At 40.2% G+C, this 20,085-nt stretch overlaps 3 protein-coding genes across 3 annotated transcripts in view; 2 read left to right on the forward strand and 1 right to left on the reverse strand.

The window, feature by feature from the left end:
• The first annotated feature begins 1,822 nt into the window (after positions 1 to 1,822).
• On the forward strand, positions 1,823 to 13,025 carry LOC104958059 (plexin-C1-like). The gene is made up of 14 exons (XM_010785767.1): positions 1,823 to 2,900; positions 3,856 to 3,978; positions 6,920 to 7,054; positions 7,176 to 7,276; positions 7,363 to 7,468; positions 7,562 to 7,736; positions 7,992 to 8,094; positions 8,300 to 8,375; positions 8,717 to 8,758; positions 8,887 to 9,008; positions 9,759 to 9,938; positions 11,758 to 11,890; positions 12,173 to 12,346; positions 12,987 to 13,025. The coding sequence occupies exons 1-14, from the start codon at positions 1,908 to 1,910 to the stop codon at positions 13,023 to 13,025; spliced, it is 2,502 nt and encodes an 833-aa protein (XP_010784069.1). The 5' UTR covers positions 1,823 to 1,907.
• Positions 13,026 to 14,150: 1,125 nt separating this feature from the next.
• Positions 14,151 to 19,926, reverse strand: LOC104958061 (plexin-C1-like). The gene is made up of 9 exons (XM_010785768.1): positions 19,760 to 19,926; positions 19,487 to 19,586; positions 19,197 to 19,298; positions 18,146 to 18,249; positions 18,029 to 18,070; positions 17,820 to 17,944; positions 17,031 to 17,229; positions 15,858 to 16,004; positions 14,151 to 14,168 (listed from the first exon to the last, which is right to left on the reverse strand). The coding sequence occupies exons 1-9, from the start codon at positions 19,904 to 19,906 to the stop codon at positions 14,151 to 14,153; spliced, it is 984 nt and encodes a 327-aa protein (XP_010784070.1). The 5' UTR covers positions 19,907 to 19,926.
• A 59-nt stretch (positions 19,927 to 19,985) lies between these two features.
• The window catches only part of LOC104958062 (plexin-C1-like), a 7,895-nt gene continuing 7,795 nt past the window's right edge, over positions 19,986 to 20,085 (forward strand). The window contains exon 1 of the mRNA XM_010785769.1: positions 19,986 to 20,024. Within this exon, the coding sequence (XP_010784071.1) occupies positions 19,986 to 20,024 (39 nt within the window). The remainder of the gene's footprint in view (positions 20,025 to 20,085) is intronic.

A 20,085-nucleotide genomic window follows, 5' to 3' on the forward strand; every position in this document is an offset into this window, starting at 1 on the left:
CGCAGCCGGAGAAGAAACGAGTGCTCAGGGACCGTCTGCAAAGTGCAACAACGAAAAAAGAGAATACAATAATATTCAATCACTTCACTATTATAAAGTATTACTACCAAACTCACTACACACATCAATAGTCTCCTGTTGGTCAGACTACAGCAGAGATTTTGAAAGAATGTGCTTTTGAATAATTTTGGGGAAGATTTATAATGTAAAAATCTTCAATAAATATGGCATCATCTTCAATAACGTTACTATTATACAGTATATTTCTACGTAACTCACTACACACATCAATAGTCTTCTGGTGGTCAGACTACAGCAGAGAGTTTGGAAGAGCCATCTCGCTCCGCCAAACAACAACAACGAAAGTCAGCCAATAACGCAGGCGACGCAGCAGGTTATGGAAAATGGAGGAAACTGAAACTACAGCTAAGAAGAAAAGAAGATGCACATACAACAAAGACTGGGAAGACACTTACCCGTGGGTGAAGCCAGTGCAGATTTTTTTGCAATCTTTGCAAGAGTAATTTTTCAATTTCACATGGCGGTGAATACGACGTCAAAAGACACAGAGAATGCGATTCTCACAAGAAACGTGTCGCTCAAAAAGAGACATCCCACTCTATGGAGACATTCCTACTCAAACCAAAAAATGATGGCCACTCAGACAAGGTAACAGCAGCAGAAATAACCAGTGTTTACCATACAGTGCAACACTCCCAATCATACCGGTCAAAGGACTGTGGTAACAAGGTAGCGCCGACCATTTTTCCAGAATCTGATAAAAGCAAAGAAAATGTCATGTGGTAGTACAAAAGCAGCGTCCATAATAACAGATGTGCTTGCCCCTGCCTCTGTGGAGAGTTGTTTGACAAGAGTTAAAGACACCAGTGGTTCTAGGTGACAAAATAGCCCACACACTGTGGGGGGGCCCACCTGTTGTTGCTGTGATGGACAAAACTGAAAGCTATTTTATTTTATGTATTATTATGTTTTTGTTCCCGACTGGCCAGTTTTGATTTGTATTTATGTTTTTATTGTATCTATACATTTATGTTGTACCTACTTTTACAAGTAATACACTAGTTGAATTAGGAAGATGCATTTCTAAACACTTGAAGTGAATAATGCCTGCTGCCTTGGTTAGCCTTAGTTTACTTTTCTTTATCAAGATACTAAATTGTTACTGCATTTTGACTTCGCTTTCTCTCATTGTTTATTGGATGCTGTTGAATAAACCAAATGAAAAAGAATAGAAATAGAGATTTTTTTTCCGGGGTGCTGTTGAGAGGGTGTCCCACATTGTCCCACACAAACATACTCCTTGTCCCATATTTGGTTTGTTGGGACCTGGTCACCCTAACAACGGTTTCAAAATCTTTGGCAGAAATCGGGCTCCATTTAAGGCGGGGCCTCGCATATGACGCACACCTGTTAGCCTGTTCCACCATTCTTCGTTTTCCGAGGCTAGGAAGGATTCTTGCCTCGCTTCTGAAGGACCTGACTCGGAAGACATGTCCTATAAAGGAAGCGTCCTCGACATTGAGAAGCACCCCGATGCAGGCTCGCTGTTTGAGGGCTTAATAACACATTCCCCTCCACACTCGTTGGTTTGGAACAGCACTTAGTGGCGGACCCTCCGCGCGAACGCGCAAACGGAGGGGTAGTGTGTAGACCCACGCTGGAGAGTTTACTTTATTTTAAAACATAACATGGTAACTAATGGCGGGACAACTGCAGCTGTAAGGTTGCAAAATCATATCTCAGAAATAGTTAAAACGTCTTAATTTTCGGTTTCGCTGAACTAGCTCCCTCCCACTTTCAGCACTTCTCTTTTCCACAGAGGCATTGCGCTTTTACGCACAGCCTCTGCCACTGTGTGTGAGAGTGTTGCTGCACTGTGCAACAAGATGATCCTGCTGCCTATTCTGTTATATTCTCTCTGGGGAGAACCGAGTCGGTGCCTTGAGGAGGACGGAGGCTTCACCACTGAAAAAAACATCCGCCACTTCGCCGTGGCCACCAATACGGTTTACATCGCTGCGGAAGAGAAGCTGTACCAGCTAAACCACGACCTGACTTTGGTTCAAAAACTGACCCTGAGAGGTATCCTGACAGGTGGGCATCTGAAGAACGATGCGCGGTTTTACCGGGGTTCTGTGACAAACGAATTGAATGCAACTTTCAGCGTGAACATATTGTTGCCGTTTGTTATGAATGACACTCTGGTCAGCTGTGGTGTTCTCGAGTGCGGGTACTGCGAGGTGTTGGACCTGAAGAACATTTCAAATGTTCTATACAGGGAACACATCCAGGTGGGGTCTCCATTGCGCAACAGTGCGTCTGTCGGCTTCCTGGTGAATGAGGAGGGACAGAATGCTTACATTCTGGCTGCCTTACAGCAAGACGAAACGAAATCCACAGGGAGCAGCTGTCCCACTGGATCAGAAGCCGTGCACCTTCATAACACCTATAACATCCAGAGAGGATATATCTTTTCTACTGTTGGCGAGCACAATACCCATGTGATCAAACGTGAGGGCAGTGTGGAGTTTGTAGATGGGTTTCAGATCAATTCCATCATTTATCTGTTCTCCAACTTGCCCTCAAGAAACACGGTCCGTCTCATTTGGCTCGAGGGCAAAGCGACCAAGAAGCAGACTCTGGAGTCTCTGCGGGGCGCGAACCTCAGCCTCTCCGCGGATGGAGGGAGAGGCGGAATACTCCTCTCTTCCTCTGTGATCCCGGGGGGGCCGCCGGTGCTCTGGAGCGGCGTGTTCAGTGTGGACGGAGGAAAGACCAACACCGAGCTGCTGCTGTTTGACATCAGCCCGGATCTCAACATGACGGCCGATGCAGATCCGGACTTCTGCAGTGTGTGCACCGTGAATAAAAAGAAGACGGTGGGTCCTTAGAGTCATCTGTTACATATGTTTCCCCTGGAAAAAACATTAGAATATGACGACTAATTATAATAATAATAATAAAAAAAATAATATCAATAATCAATGTATTTATATTCAATTAAAGAAAAGGGCAAATCAATTAGCAAATTAATTAATTAATTAAATAACAATGTCAGACGTAATACCAAGCACATAATTAAAGTTTATACTTAATCTCAAGCATTACCACAATGTAACCTAATGAAAAAATATGATTATTTAAAATTCATTTGAAAATGTATTATATGGACAGCATATATGAGGAAAGTAAAAACATTGCGTCCTGATCTGATCATTTTATGGTTTAATGTTTTAAGAAATGTGCGTTGTACATTTTCGAGGCTCTTGTGGAGTTGACTCCTATAGAAATGTTGTATAAAAGAATTACTGCAGTCACTGCACCTATATCAGCTACAAAGGTACTAATTCATTATCAGCACATTAGTTAGCATCCTATTTATAATTTTATATACTTAATTAGATGCATATAGCGGTGAACAACAGTGGCAACTATAGTGGCATTTGATTGGAAATCTAAATGTAAACACATTCTGTTTGTGCATTACTTGTTGCAACATTACATTTTCTTAAATTCTGTCCAATTATAATCCAAACCAGTTTGGGCCTGGTAGACATTTAAATAAAAGTAATGTTGAATGGGATATGTACCCAAATAAATGATATATCATATACAGCACTGCAGCTTGACAGTGCGATATTATGAATTATTAAAATAAAAAATAAATACATGTGATTTCCCGTAACTACACCTAGTGACCTAGCAATGCATTTAACTGAGATTCAAGTAATGATAAGCTTTTTCAAGTATTGTCCATATTTAAAGCTTTCGTCTTCATGAAACAGTAAACACCTGTTGGATTCAGGTTTGATGATGAGCGTCTGTGTCTCTCAGGCAGAGACATTGAAGCCGAAGGCGGTGCTGTTCAGGCAGAAGTCCATGACCTCTGTGCTGGCAGTGAGACACAAGGCCTGGATGGTTTTCTTCATTGGCACGGGAGATGGTCAGCTCATGAAGGTATGTATAACTAATGATAACCATCAATGCCAAGAATACTCCAACAACACAGATGATAGTATGAATGTAATGCTCTCTTAAACTAACCAGTGTCTATGGAATAACTTAATAAAGTCACCAAAAAATCTTTATATATATATATATGTATATTTCCTGAACAACAGTGTTTTTTTAATGACAGTTAGAAGGGTGATGCTCCAAAAGAAGTAATATGCTCTTAAAAGCTTCCATTACAACTTTGAATTTTTTGAACTTTGGAACCATAATGTGATTTATTTGATGGGATTGAGTGCAAAAGACATTGGTAAATTAACATTTCAGTCTTCTTAGTGACGTATAAAAAATTATTTCCAATTTCTTGTTTTAGTCAAGACTAAACTTGATATGCCACAGAAACCCTTTATACCGTAAGTGCACCCTCGCAAGATTAAAGACTCAAACATAAGTCTTCGCTGTAACCCGCTCCTGGACACAATAGGCTCTTTCATGCTGAGTTTACTCTTACAAGTTTCCATAAAACCCCTTGGTGTTTCTCCCAGCGTGCAGCTGAGAGAGAATAATTGCTTTTTTATTGACTCAATGACAAATGTAACACATGAGGTAAAGACCTCTGATAGTTTGTTGAAAAAATGACCAGTCTTTCCTTTTGTGTGATTTTATGTGTGGTGTACACCTAAATGGAAGCCGACATTGTATGAGACAAACTATGCATTTTGCCATAATCATCATCTCGCTCAGTGTAATACTGTTTAACGCCTGTCCTATTCATCATGAAATCAAATGTGATGCAACACATCCTGTAGTGGGACAGCAGGCTCACTGACATGTCACTATGGCTGTTTACAGGGTTGAGTGGAGCAGGATTAACCACTAACCAAACTAATGAGAAGAAAGCCAATTATTGACCCCACAACAAACCACTTCCTGCCCTTTACCTCTAAATATCTTATATCCATATCCTGTATCAGTTCAACAGAGGGACAGCCGAATTGCAGAAGAAAGAGTTAAAGGCCATTTTACTGCAGTATTTGTCACTTAATAATTCTCAAGCGACGGCCAGTCAGAACAGGCTGAATAGGTTTACAAATCCGACCCAGGCCACAAAAGTGTTAAGATCTTGAAGCGATTTTAAAATGTGAATGCACCACACATAAAGAGAAACATAACAGATATCCTTATCTCTTACCTGAAAGACGCAACCAAGAGTTGATAAAAGTGTTGCATCACACAATGCAGGGTGTTATCATACCAGAGAGAGCAAGCTTCACCTCTAAACCAATTGTAAACTAAATGGAGACCAGCATAGTGATGTAGTCATGCTTTGGGGTGTGAATGAAAAGCAGGAGGCTCAACAGGTCTGAATGAGACAAATGGTTGTGGAGACAGCCAAAGTGGGTGGTCTATTCTTCAGTGATAACTGTGAGTTTAGATATTTGTCAGTACAGTAGCATGCCAGCTAACCACCGCATGGCAACAACAGCATCTGCCATGAATCTCTCTATCGGCTATTGTAGTCAAACATGTGATGATGTGATCGAACATGAATTAAAGTTGATTAATGGAGCAGACCCAATAATACAATTTGCAAACAGTTTGTGATGTTAGGAACTGGATTTGTTCTCCCACCACCAGATCATCTGAGAGGAACATCCGTACTGTCCTGGGTCCTAAACTAGATATGTTCTCCTAGTGACAGGGGGGCTGAATCCAAATTCTCTCTGAGTCTGTCTTAAAGGCTGCTGTCTGTATACACTGAGACAGATTGAGAAAATTAGGTGTGGCTGGGCTGATAGATGAGTGGTCAGGTTATTTCCATAGCCAAAATATAGCAGAATCATAACCTGTGCATTGGTAAATGGGAAAGTAGAGCAACACAGTGGAAGTGACATGATGTGAAGATAAGGACAAACGTCCAAATTGAAAAATATTCTATATTGGTGTGAGATATTAGTGGTGTCAGCGGACAACACATCATCACAAATAGAACAAAAAGGATAATGGATTAAGGTTTTCTTCAACAACCTAAATGGTTTTGGTTATTAGCAAGTGGCTGGACATGTGAGAGAGGCCTAAACCACAGACTCACCAGGAAATGCATCTTTCTCTCTCCTGAAACACCACACAGTTTTCTGAAGAAATTGTGGTGTGACAGCTGTAGAGCTGTGTATAAATGCTGCCTTCATTGTGAGAGAAGAAGCTGAGGAAGTATGATTCCGTGGAAGAAACAGCCATTGTATTAAAAAGTTGTATACAGCTCCCAATGTGTAAGTATGTGATACAGTTCAAGTTTGAAATAGAGCAGTGGACAAAAGTTGTCGCTACATAAAAAAACAGCTGAAGACATGACCTCAGTCACCTCAAGATACAGTTACCTTCTGGTGGTTTTATTTTAGCAGAGTCCGACTGTCCATCCATAGAAGTTCTGACTGGAGGATCCAAGAGTTCAGGCAGGACTGTGTGTCTATGACAGTATGCCAATGGAACAGGGTCATAATTAATGTCATTGATTACACCTGTGCTAACCCTACTATTCATACAAACACTTGCAATGCTTCACAAAATAAACAACATAATTATAATATGTGTTGAAAAAGATCTGCAGCCAACATACTTGTCACATGTTATGAATTAAATCAAAATACCATGTAGGTTGTCACTAACACTGTTATTCTCCTCTGACTGAGATAGTGCTATCAGAAATTCCTTTTGTCCTTATACTGGTCCAGGTTACCTGTTCTGCCCTGGCGTTGCCATACAAGCTTACATCTGGTTGCTCTTTGAACATGAATGCCATGGTTTTAAATGATATATTTACATTGAGAGTATTTCCTTTACTCCAGCAAGCAAAAAAAAACTTTGAATCCAATCAGTAAACCATAACTTTGATAATTAACAGCAGGGCACTGTCAAAAACCTGACAAAGCTGCGTTCCTGTTCTCAGCTTTCTGTGGACCAGAACTTTCAGAGCTCCTGTCCCAGGGTGCTCTACAGGGACGATTACGACCGCAGAGTGTTTCCCAAAATGCATCTGGATCCAGTGGATCTTAAACATGTGTACATGTCATTCGAAAACCAGGTAGGTGCTTTTACATGTACAGTACAATGTGTAAGGCGAGAACTGGAGATTATAAATACTTTTCAGATTTGTTTGTGTTTAAAAAGTGTTGTTAGATTGCTATGTTTGTGATTTGTCCTAGATGAAGCGTGTAGCTGTGTCAAAGTGCGGCACATATACAGATGTGCGGGCCTGCTGGTCTGCACAGGATCCTCACTGTGTCTGGTGCGGGTCTACCATAAGGTCAGGAACACAACAGCTGCACGCCAGTCTTTCAAACAAACATAAGTATCATACTCTCTATTAAAATGTCATTTTCTCTTGCATAGTTGCACATTTGAAGATGACTGCCCAAATTCAGACTGGTTATCCATCCCTGATGATTCTCAACAGAAAATTGTTTCCTACAAAGTTATGAAGGACAGCACTGGCCAGGTAGAGATTATATTAATATTTAAATATAATGACAATAATAATCATGTATGACTTTCAGTTATTGGTTTTACACTCACATCATTCCTCTCTCAGGTCACACTAAACATCCACACACACCTGACTGTGGGACAGAAGGCGCTGGATAAATATTCCTGTAATTTCTCTACAAGTTCAAGTGACTTCAGTGAGCTTTGTAGCAGGGAGAGCCCCTTTCCAAAGTTCCCACAATGCACCTGCATTCTTTCAAATAGCTCACTTCCTGCTGAAGGTCAGTGACTTCTGATTAATATGTTAATGCAGTGAATTAAATACCATGATTAATGACAATTGGGTCCCCTGAAAGGCGCTATATACATTTAAGTTATTATTATTATTATTAATTGTAAAAAATTCCTAAAAGATAAAAAGTTAACAAAGCTGTCGTCTCACAACAAATATCAAATCATTGCATAAAAATGTGCATGTTGCTGCTGACAACTACAACCAAGACTCTAACAATTATTGTATAATGTTCCCTCAACAGGCCGCCATGTCACTGTTAGTCTAATACTTGGGACAACAATATTAATGGAAAAACTGAAGCTCTCCGACTGCCCTGACATCAGGGGACGGCCAGCTTATGTCCTGTAAGTCCACTGCCAACATGTCAAAATATATGTAGAAAGATTATTGATTCATAGAAGATACCAAAATTGAACAAGCAAAGAACATTTGAAGGAGAGAGGCAGAGGCGTGTCTCAGTGACGCATACAGCATTGCTATCTTAGGGTCTATGTGTTGTGTCAAGTCCTGGTGATTCATATTCAGCTAACAGCATTGGTTTTCTCTCAGGTGTGGAGAGTGTGTCAGGGCTGGATGTGGCTGGAGCAGAAACGGCTGTACCTGGGCAAACCAAGGAGTGGGGAATGTAATAATGCATGTTTTTTTCTAATATAGTCTCCTCCAAGTGTTTTTAAACCACTGTTTTCAAAATTTTCAAAACAGATTAACTAGTTAGGAAATAACCCTATTTTAGGTCTAACCCAGCCTGATTTAACTGATCATCAAAACAAAATGTCAGATTTGGTTTAATTTGAATGAGAAGCTCTAACAAAAATGCAAATAAGACATTATAGTTACTGGAAGCAAGCTGCTACTTAGTTATTTAGCCCAGCTAACATTAGCTGTAACAGGTGCTAAATTCACTGTTGACAGTATCTTTAAAGTGAGTGTCACCCTGCCTAATTCTCCCCTCACTTGCTCTTGCAGGACAGTGTTTGCCAACAAATGGAGTCAATGATGAACTTTTCAGTGAGTTTGACCCTCAGTTATATCATACACATTATTACTCTCATAATACCCTAATTCACATTCAGTAAAGAATCAGCATAAAGGAATGTAATAAACCTGATTTATCTTTGTGTGTGTTTCACTGTCAGACACCAGAGATCTCCTCCATCACACCCAGCAATGTGTCTTTCCACGGCAGGAACCACGCCGTGTTGTCGGGTTCTAACCTCAGGGACGTGATCAGAGTGAGGATTCAGTGCACTCAACAAGAGTGAGTCAGTTCACCAGTGGTAATATGAGTGGTATATTACACCTTGATATGCTCGACAATCTGACAGCATTGACAATTCATTGGATAATTATCAAGTACTTTCCACTCCATGCTATAATGTGCACTGATCCCTCCTACAGCTAAGAACAGGATTTATGTTGATGTAAAATATTGTTTTGCTCCACAAACGTATTCTTTAAGGTTTTAAGAAAAATTAGGCTTACACGTGCTAGCAAATCTGGATTCATTTGGTGTTACAGAAAACCCATTCTCTGTCCCATTCTCACACATTGCAATCATCAGCACTGGAACAGAAGTACATTTTGGCATGAACTAAACAGTTTTCAAAAATATTATAATTGTTTTACTTTGTTGTATGCTCAGATTTTAAGTTTTGAAACACAAATGTTTTGCTGTTTGCTATGTTAAAGGCATTCTCCATTTTATCATTCTTTTATAACGAAGTCTTCACCATGAGTACAAAAGCAGTTTTAATTGGAATTAGCAATGCCTGAGCTTCTGGGTAAGGGTTGTGTTACAAACACAAAGAAAGTTAAAGTGAGTTTGGAGTTTTAGGTGGAGAAGAGGTATAAAAAGGTTGAGGAGAGCGATGAAAATATGCCATAACATAATTATGCTCTGGTTATTTGCATATTTCTTGTATTGAATGGTTGTTGTGATTTATTTAGTTCCCTTACATAAGGTAAATATTGATCTCAGCTGCAACTGCTCTCTCTGTTCTCTGATCAGATCTCCTGTGTGGAACAACACTGGTGTGAGACTCACCTTCCACATTCCCGGGGCAAATAGTAAAGGCGTGGTCAAAGTATGTGCTGTCCTCCCAGACGGTAGTTGCCATGGCAACACTAAAATCACCTACCAGTCATCCCCATCATGCACCGATATTACACCAAGCAGCACCTGGATCAGGTAAGCCTGGATTGGTTTGCATGTTTTGATCCCAACAAGAACATCATGGATGAAAATTAGCTTGAATCCATTTAGTATTTCCATCAGCCACTGAGCTGCAGAAAAGGTTCCTACTAACAGAAATGTTTCAGAAACGTTATGTTCTGATGTCAACTAGGGCTGCACGATATATCTTGTCATGACGATATCGCGATAAACTCTCATATCAGGGGTACTTGAGTGAATGACATGCAGGCTCTGCATGCACAGCAAACCACCAATCACAATCAAATCTCCAAAGCAAACGGAGATTAAAGGTAAAACACTGAATACATTTTTTTCATGTGTTTCTCCAGGGCAGTTCGGCGCTGCTAACCGAGCTAGCTCAGCTTGTTGCTCTGATAACTTAAGGTCCAGACGTCCGTGACTAAAATCCTTCATCCGGTTAAATATAGTTAGAAAAATACCAATTGTATAGCATTAAAGTTCAAGAAAGGATGGTTTGTGGACAAAAATATTTTTTTCATATCTCAATATATCGCAGGGGAAAAAATATCGCAATATCAGTTTTTTCCAATATCGTGCAGCCCTAATGTCAATGTCTGAAAAGCTTCTGTTACTAAATTAAGCTTTTCTGGTTGCATCTCTAATGGAGACACCTCCACTTGGCATTATTCTTGTTCAACTTTCATATACTAGTCCGTGTTAAACAATACACATAGTACACACACACATACTTAATTAATTTATAAGCTAATTTGGAAAAGGTATTGAAAGTGAAAGACCATCAGAAATCACAATCTAATCAATCATTATTGAGATTAACTATGAACAAACAAGACCATCACTGTATTCAGCCTCTGCGGATCCATTCAATGGAGAGGATTGATGAGGCAACATGGGTGATAAGAAAAGTGCTATAGGAAACATGATGGTTACATCATGGTAATTAAAAAGATATAATTACTGATTACTGATTTGATACTTGAAAACATGTAAAATACAGTGAGAACATAAATAGGCGATGTTCTGACAGTGAGTTGTTAGTAACACGACATGGCTGAGACTTATTCTAAGAACCAATGTCAGTGAGGGGGGGACATTTACGGGTCGAGGCTCATGTCGTGGGGAAGGACAGCCACTTCCCAGAAACAACGTCTTTCACCAAAAGACCACTTCCCTCTGCAGTTGCACTAACTGAAAGTTCGACTTCTGCTTTTGTTATAACACGTTTTTCCACACTGTTGCATGGGTGCAAAAATGATATGTTCAAATCAAGAGGCAATAAGCTAAGGCGACTGCATTGGTAAAGAGCTTTTCTTAGTGAGCAGTCAAATCACTTCACAACACACTCTGCTCATATAAACATCACACACAGTGGTGTGTGGTGTTCCATCTCCTGTAGTTTGTTCTTTAGGTTTTTGTGCATGTAAATGGTCAGCAAAGGCTAAAATCCCTGTGTTCCCTCCAGAGAGAGTTTATCCCTCTTTAAGAATATTGGTTGTCACTTATATCCACCAGTGAGTGTGCACAGCTTTTCAATGCGCTACTTTATTTGCTCTGATCATTGTGACACAAGTTCCTGGATGCTATACAGTATGTATTTTGGCATGTTGCAGCTGTAAGGCCTAATAATGTTTTACATGACCTCCCAACCATTCTTCTTTGATGGCAACAATTATTATTCTCTTTATGCTGTTGTTTCTTACCTTTATACTGTATAAAGTAGTCACAGGTGTGTGGTTAGCTTCATATCACCCTCTATGGTAAGAAAACACTTTATCTGGTATTGAATGTGTATGTCCTCTTCTCTGGTTGGCTGCTGCTCTGTGTCACGTAGTGGGAAGAGGAACATCACTCTCATGGGTTCCCACCTGGAGCTTGTGGAAGGGGTCATGCTCAGCCACTGCTTGGAAGGGGTCATGCACAGCCACTGCTTGCAGGAAGTCACACCCAGAAACAGCAACTATCAGGTGGGTCTCTTTACACCACACTATTCCAGTGTGTTGTTCTCTTACTTTATGTCATATCACATCATGTCATGCTGCTTTGCTCTGTCTCATTATACGTCATGCTATGTGTTATTTTTGTTACGCTACAGTATGTCTTGTTATGTTGTTGTTGTTTTACATTAACCAGTGTAACATTGTTTCATGTATAATGTTGTATTTCCCATTGCTATTTCTTTATTTACCATGTCAACATCATCACCATGTCATGTAATGCCATATACAGATGTTTTTAATTGTGTGCAGTATCTCACATATGAGTCCCCTGCAGCTGGAAAGGGGGTTTCTGCTGTCAAAGTGTTTCTGAAAGTAGCCAATAAGAGCTTGCCCTGCCACAAAACAATGAGCTACCATCCAGAGCCCGAGTTCATCAGCTTCACATCCACAGTGACAGGAGAAGATTTGCGCATCACCATACAGGTAACGCATATTTTTGTACATGCACAAACAAAGGACATGTTTACACAAAGGTCATTGTTTGTCTAATGTTTCCGCACTCGCTACATTACTGAAACTGCTCTACTCAACAACTGAAAATTCCCCACCGGTGAGTCAGTCACTCACGGCGTCCCCCAGGGCTCTGTAACTGGTCCCCTACTTTTCATCATTTACATTCTCCCAGATAGATCCTCCATCAACACCAACTCCGGTTCCACTGTTATGCCGACAACACCCAACTCTTCCTCTCTAGAAAAACTATTTCTGCAACCACCCACTCACCAACTGCCTCACTGACATCAAAACATGGATGCAAAACAACTTTCTGAAACTAAAAAGTTGTTTTGCATCCATGTTTTGATGTCAGTGAGGCAGTTGGTGAGTGGGTGGTTGCAGAAATAGTTTTTCTAGAGAGGAAGAGTTGNCACACACACACACACACACACAACACACACACACACACACACACAAAGTGCTGAGGATGGAACAGTGTAGTGTTACATTAGAAGATAACCCATCAGTGTTGGTATGTTGACTCCAGCAAATGTACATTGAATGTGCGAAAATCTAAACAACATTAACTCTTAGAGACTCACAGATACCCAGTTCTGTCTTATTTTAGAGGGGAGGAAACAGGGGATCTTTAGTGGGAGACATTTGAGACTCACAGATACCCAGTTCTGTCTTATTTTAGAGGGGAGGAAACAGGGGATCTTTAGTGGGAGACATTTGAGACTCACAGATAAGATACCCAGTTCTGTCTTATTTTGGAGGGGAGGAAACAGGGGATCTTTAGTGGGAGACATTTGAGACTCACAGATACCCAGTTCTGTCTTATTTTGGAGGGGAGGAAACAGGGGATCTTTAGTGGGAGACATTTGTGAAACATATTGTGTATTTGTTAAGCGCCCATTCAAATGTTCACGTTTTGAGTGTTTAAGGGATTAGAATATTATTATTAATTATGGCGTTTTTTAAGTCTCATTAATTGTTTTATATATTTATTTATAGGTTGATACTATTTAATACACTGATTTGGTGTCATTTTTCAATATTTTTGATGATTTAAAAATTGATAAAATTGATTAATTGATTCATTTCTGCCTAACTTAGTAGCATTAGTTAGCTTCTGTTAGCGGAAAGCTCACATGACACGGTGCTACTGATAGCAGTATCCTGACTCTAGCTTTAGACTGAAGTCTCTTAAAGACAATACAGTCTGGAGTAACAGTTACAATATGGGGAAAAGCATGCACAGGTTTTGCTGAAGTAGAGTTCTCAGGTTTCTGAACATGCCAAGTCATGCTAAGCTACTCGATCGTACATTTCTGCTCTCTCAGTTTCAATAATATTACATGCTTTATAACTACATTATGTGTCCATCCCTTACATGTTTGTTAGCACAGCTAGGCTGCACTGAAACAACTCAAACGTTGATTTGTATTACACGTATTATATCAACAGATTACACATAATTATGTTAGGTTAGTTGAAAGAAATACTATTTAGTTCAAATAAAAAACATTTGTTCAGCTTAATATTATTGCTTTCAACTAACCTTTAGTTCAACGTTTCAGTTGGTTCAGTGTGTGCCTGACATGCATTGAACTCGATGCACTGACCTGCACATTGTTTCATTTTAACATGTCAAAAACTTAAATCCTGTTGTCTTCTTGTCTCAGTGTAAGGTGATTATTTTTCTTGTGGTTGTATTTCATCACTTAAATTCTATTCTTTTACCTAAATCATCAAATAACTGAGACTAAATGACCGCCGCCTGCCGGTGTCAGGAGCTTCTCTCCGGCTGTGAGGAGCTCAGAGGAAGGTTGTTCAGAAAGTTTGAGAGGTCATTTAAGTTTAATCTTAGAAATGCTGAGACGTTTCACTTCTTTGAGTCAGATGTTTTTTCATGAGTCTGACTGTGAGCTGCTTCCTTTAACCCCTTCTGTCAAAGCCTGAAATGGCATGTATTTTTGTTTACTCCCCTTCAGAAATAGTGCATTAAAGTGAAGAAAAGACATATGGAATGTCCTCTTATTAACTATTGTTTTTCCTATTTTCTAAAGCCTTTTAAGATTGTTCGTCTACTACTACTAAAACTGTCACTTTTTGAATAACAAACTGGCTATCCTATATTGGTGTGTCATGTGACATTTGTTCAGTAAAAGACATCTTATGGTTAATATACCAATAGGCTGTTGACCAACCCATGCCTTTCTACTAGTTAGTGTCCTGTCACCATTCATAACATACCTTTCACCCTCATTTCCAGCCTTATGTCTTACAGCAGCACATAGAGAGATGAACAGAAGCCCAGAGCTGTTTGAAATCTGCTTGACATGTCTGAAGAACCTGAATTCATTTCCACACATTTAGATTGTTTGCAATAAAATCATCTGAGATGTGTATTTATGTTTTGCTAGTGTTTTTTTAAAACTATTTCAAAACGACTCTGTTGTGCAACATATTTTGTAATAAAAGCAATAAATAAAGCAAAGTCAAACATTTAAAGCTGTACACTGCATGTTCCAAAGGGCATGAAATCATATGGAGGGGGAAGTGGTTTAGCCCCAGCCGCAGCGCACTGACTCAACACTGTCAGTGGAACAACCCCCGTTACACGTAATTGACGTTACCCACAATTCTGAAATGTAAAATCATGTGTTTGTACTTCATCATTAGACATGGCATTAGGTGCAGTTTGTAGACTACGCACCACATTAAAGACTAAAAAATAAATAAGATTTGGGAAGTGTTAACATGGTATATGCAGGAATCCTGAAGTCACATGTAATACCTTTTAAGACCTTTTTTAAGACCCTTTCCATACATTTTAAGACCTCATCGCCACTTCAAGTTTTAACCGGTTACATTGGCGACACACTTTACCTCACATTTACTACAGTATTGATTGTCCTTCCTCCTTAACTTCCAACCATTTGGACGCAGACTTGCATTTCCCCATAACGATGTTGTTTAGCAACCGGCGTAAACGGAGCTTCGCGCGCTATCAAGCAGTGAGCGTGCGATGTCTTGTTCAGACGACGTCAAACCCAACGGGATGCCATAAATAAACTACATAGAATCACACTACACACCTACGCAATGATTACATTCAGGCAGACTGTAGAATACAATCTCTTTGGACAATTTATATACTTATTGAAAACAAGCTACAAAATGTAATACCTTGGAAAATGCCGTTTAACACTTAAAAGTATTAAACGGCATTTTCCAAGGTATTACATTTTGTAGCTTTAACTTTTTAATAGCCTTAATTTTCTTCGATTGACTTTTAATACTTTTTAAGACCCCACGGACACCCTGGTTAATGATCCCTTCCACATGTAACAGCCCAACTGACTCAACCTGTGACACACCTCATTTGGTAGTTCTACTTTGTGTGTGTGTGTGTGTGTGTGTGTGTGTGTGTGTGTGTGTGTGTGTGTGTGTGTGTGTGTGTGTGTGTGTGTGTGTGTGTGTGTGTGTGTACCAGGCAGCTGAAGTCCTGAGCCTGCCACAGCAGCCAGTCCTCGCTCAGTGTGTACAGAGCCTTCTCGGTCACACAGTCCACGGGGCCTTTAGCGGTCTGCTGTGTGACGGCGCTCGCCATCAGGTACAAGTGCTGGCCAACGCTCTCCTGCACAGTCAGAAACAGGAAGTGAGTGGGCCTCACTATCTCTTTCTGGTTTCAACTCCCCAGTTATAAATGGGGCGGGTAGACTGGAGGTCTAAAAATCAAGATGTATAGTTCATATCTTAAACCATATAACAGAGCTGAGTTAAACTGTGAACTATATACAGGTAACATGAAGGACTCTGATTCCAGGAAAGCTGTGCAGAGCTGATGTCCGTTACCTTGGTTATGTTAGCTCAAGATTAGCATGAATGACTAAGCTAGACAGTTTTTTCCAAAAAGTGGCTTTGGGGCAAAGTGAGCCACATGCTGGGGAGTAAACTGAGACAGTGGTTCAACCTTACCCCCCCAGAGGCACTGAAGATAAGTTAAGTCTCTGTAGTATAAAGTGGTATTTCAGAGCAGCCACTGATGGAGAGGCTGGAAAATCAATCAGAGCAGTGGCCAAAGACAGACATATTACATACACCAGATATACAACTTAATTAGCAGACATAAGCAGTATTCCTGTACCACAAAACTCAGGTTTAAACTTGAAAAAGCAAATTGGTCCATTTACCCCTTGACTCGGATCCACTTACCCCTTAGACGGGGCAAGTTAAGCCACAAGACCACTTAGAAGTCATATTTTCATGGCCCTCTGTGACAGATGCATTATTTTCATTTGATTGACAGAAGACATCCTGAAGTATAGGTTATTTTTTGTCTTCAATCTTGTTTTTCTTTGCCAAGAGGACAACATAAGTTAAAAAATTCTCATCTAACCCCACTCTCACCTATGCACCAGAAAGGTATGTTGATGCATGGCAAGTTAATCCTAGATGTAACTGTAGACCCAGATCAATATAAAACTCAACTTTATACATATATATTAAAGGCCTGGAAACCAATATCTGAATAATCAAAGGTCCATCACAGGACAGACATGCTTTGCTGCATCACATTTAAAGAACAAGGACAACTTTTATTCGGCATGAAAAGTGTATCCAGCCAGAGTTTTATGGAACAGAAAAGGTGACAGCAGCTCACCCGGAGGAAGCCATAAAGGCAGATGGACATCCAGTTGGTCAGCAACTTCTCCACGGTGGACTCGGTGCGCCGCAGCAGGAGTTTGGGCTGAGCGTTGCTGTTCTGCTGCGTCAGCACCTTCAGCAGAGCCTCCATCACCTCCGTCAGGTACGACAAGTTATGGTGGAGCGCTACGGTTAGCAATGACGCCAAAGCACATCTGAAAAATAATATATAGAGGTGAGGAGACCAACGTAGAACGGGACAGCATACAGGATATGAATGCAGAGGATAAGAAGCAAAGAGAAAATTAAATGATTATGCAACAGGATAATAGCATTGACAAACTGGTTGAAGATTAAGAAGGACAATATTGAAGAGAAAAAAAGGTCTAGCATTCTCAACAATTCATCAACGTATCGATTAGTCAGACAGCAACCGGCAACTATTTTCAAAACCAATGTACTTTTTTGGTACAAGCACTATCTGCTCTCAGCTCCTATGATTGGCTGGATCTAAGGGTTCTGGACTGTTGGGTGAACAAGCAAGCAAATAAAAAGCATCACCATGAGTTTATTTGTATTTTATAGACCCAGCTGTCATGACTGACCAACTGACAAAAAAAACATGAATCATCAGAAGGATAACAGTGAAGAGACTGTGACAGGCAGGATGCTCATGAAAGTGTTCTGGGTAAGAAGTCATTCAGCATGAAAAGGGAACTAATGAACTAAAGACATGTTTAGACCTAAAACAGTTAGTAATCTGATGGGCTGATACTGAATATCACAGGCGCAGTTTAACACTGACTTGTCTTTGATGGTGAAGCTCTTCTGCTCCTCCAGAGCGTGCACCATGGATGTGAGGAAGAGCTGATCATGGAGCAGCCTGGACAAGCCTTGGCAACAATCATCAAGTTGGACCTTTACAACATCCTGATTCAGGTCAGACACAACAACCCATCACTGACAGAGCTACACATGTTGCTGACATCATCAACAGCTGGTGGTAAACCTTACCTGCCCAATGTCTTTGATACACAGCCTCATCAGAGAGTCATCCTGAACAACAAAACATAGCATTGGAAATCTGCCAGAGATCGTATTATGTTTAATGTTTCACATTTTACAATGTACCTCAGGAAAGAAGATTCTGGAGGCAAAGTGCTTGTAGTCCAAGAAAGGAATCGCTCCGACATTTTCCATCAGGTCAGCCTTCTCTGTCTGCAGATCCACAAAACCTGAGGAGGACGGTTCAGAGAATCAGACATGTGTGTGTTAGAGATTATTTATATTTCTCTTTGATGCCAGATTAAAGCATTAGACAGGTCAAAAAGAAAAAGAGGAAAAGAAAACAGCAGCTGCTCACCAACTGATCTCACACTTCAATACCAACAGAAATGAGGCCTTCTGGTTTTACATTAGAAAAAAGGAACAAGGGCATTTCACATCATAAAGAGGAACTGCATGGGCCACCGGAGAGCTGGCGGCCCATATGCGTCAACCGCTGCCGAGTAAACCGCTTCAAATCCAGAGCCGGCCGAACAACCAGGCAATGTCCTCCTCTCTTTCTCCCCCTTTCAACTGATAAAGGCCCTCTCTGAACCAACAATACCTAAAGAAAAGGGAACGGCATGTGCATGTGTCTATTGAATGTGTTAAACACAAGAGCCAGAGTCTGATAAGGTTGAGTCACTTATCAGCAGTGGCGAGCTCTCTGAGGGCCTAAGATATTCTAAATAATAGGGGCTAGGTATAAAAGTCACGGTTCGCCACTGCTTATCAGGTACGATCAGATACAGTTTCAACATCCAAAACCACGTTCACCATCTTAGTCTTAGTGATGGCATGCGAACAAAAACAAAACACAGCTAAGCCAGATGTGGTATTGATTAGTATTATATAGGTATTTGTTCATAAAGCAAATAATTCAATACAAATCACCAATCTTGACCTAATGCGAAATGAAAAGTTAGAAAAGTCCTCCACCAGTTTATCTATCATATTGTTCGACTGGATGGAGCTAAGTTACAATATCAATATCGATGCGGCACAACAAGAGATATCTTTATATTTCACAATTTTGCAAACAACACTCCTCACACCGTTTTTAAAATGTGAGTATCTGAAGCACCTGGTTTTTCCTGATCTACGTTAAACAACAGATGCCATGATGTTTGCTACTGACCTTGTCTAATGTCATTCCTGATGTCCAGCTCCAGGTCCTCCATACACCTGTTCATTTTAGCAGTAAGCTTCTTCTGTTGATTTCGGTAGATGATCACCACCACTGAAAGACAGAGACGTTTGTGTACAATTTGAAGATATTCTCTTTCGGGTGATCCTGAGATATCATGTTCGCAAAAATGAGACAGACAAAATGCCTCTGGTGCGGAGGCATCAAATTAAAAAAGTTTATTTTCCAGTTCAGTTCAACCTGAAGCTGGAAGTGGGTAAATCATAAAACCCTATACTTACCAACACAAATGCAGGGTATCAGCAGAAGGACAAGCAGCATCAGGTACAGATGGATTGAATATCTGGTGTTCAGGGTTACTGTCCTGTCCCCATATTTTATCTGCAGAAAAAATATATATTTGAAAGGAATTCTAGAGAGCAGTATTATATGTTTACTCGGTTGAAAAACAGTTATTTTTTAGTACACCCAAATATTTGTTACAATATTGCACACTTTTTTCAATAACATTTACATTTTATTTCTCTATTGTGGCTTGGTGTTACAAGATTTACCATTAACTGCTGAAATTTAGTAAAGGGTGTCCTTTCAATCTCACAGATGAGGAAGTCAGTCTCATTACTGGTCTCTTTGTCCTTCATTACACAGGGGTAAGTGTTTCCTTCCTGAAGGCCATACACAGACAACTCTGCTTCCCTCATCGCCAGTCCGTCTGCCTTTTTCTGAAATGACAACATTATAATAATAATAATATATTGGATTTTTATAGCGCTTTTCCCAATGCTCAAAGACGATTTACCTAAAATCAGACCAGAAACAGCACAAAGAAAAAACAATAACTAAACAGTAGTCCTAATCCAAGTGCAGAGTAAAATGGGGG

Source organism: Notothenia coriiceps, unplaced genomic scaffold, assembly GCF_000735185.1.
Source record: "Notothenia coriiceps isolate Sejong01 unplaced genomic scaffold, NC01 NC01_scaffold00028165, whole genome shotgun sequence".
Lineage (NCBI taxonomy): Eukaryota > Metazoa > Chordata > Actinopteri > Perciformes > Nototheniidae > Notothenia > Notothenia coriiceps.

What these genes read in the sequence shown, in the direction of transcription:
- LOC104958059 (XM_010785767.1), top strand. Translation starts at nt 1,908, where the DNA reads ATGATCCTGCTGCCTATTCTGTTATATTCTCTCTGGGGAGAACCGAGT. An exon ending in ACATGTCATTCGAAAACCAG is followed by an intron (nt 7,055 to 7,175) that starts GTAGGTGCTTTT and finishes GATTTGTCCTAG; the next exon opens with ATGAAGCGTGTAGCTGTGTC. An exon ending in CCAAGCAGCACCTGGATCAG is followed by an intron (nt 9,939 to 11,757) that starts GTAAGCCTGGAT and finishes TGTGTCACGTAG; the next exon opens with TGGGAAGAGGAACATCACTC.
- LOC104958061 (XM_010785768.1), bottom strand. Translation starts at nt 19,906, where the DNA reads ATGAGGGAAGCAGAGTTGTCTGTGTATGGCCTTCAGGAAGGAAACACT. An exon ending in CTAAATTTCAGCAGTTAATG is followed by an intron (nt 19,587 to 19,759) that starts GTAAATCTTGTA and finishes TTTTTTCTGCAG; the next exon opens with ATAAAATATGGGGACAGGAC. An exon ending in CCAGAATCTTCTTTCCTGAG is followed by an intron (nt 18,071 to 18,145) that starts GTACATTGTAAA and finishes TTTGTTGTTCAG; the next exon opens with GATGACTCTCTGATGAGGCT.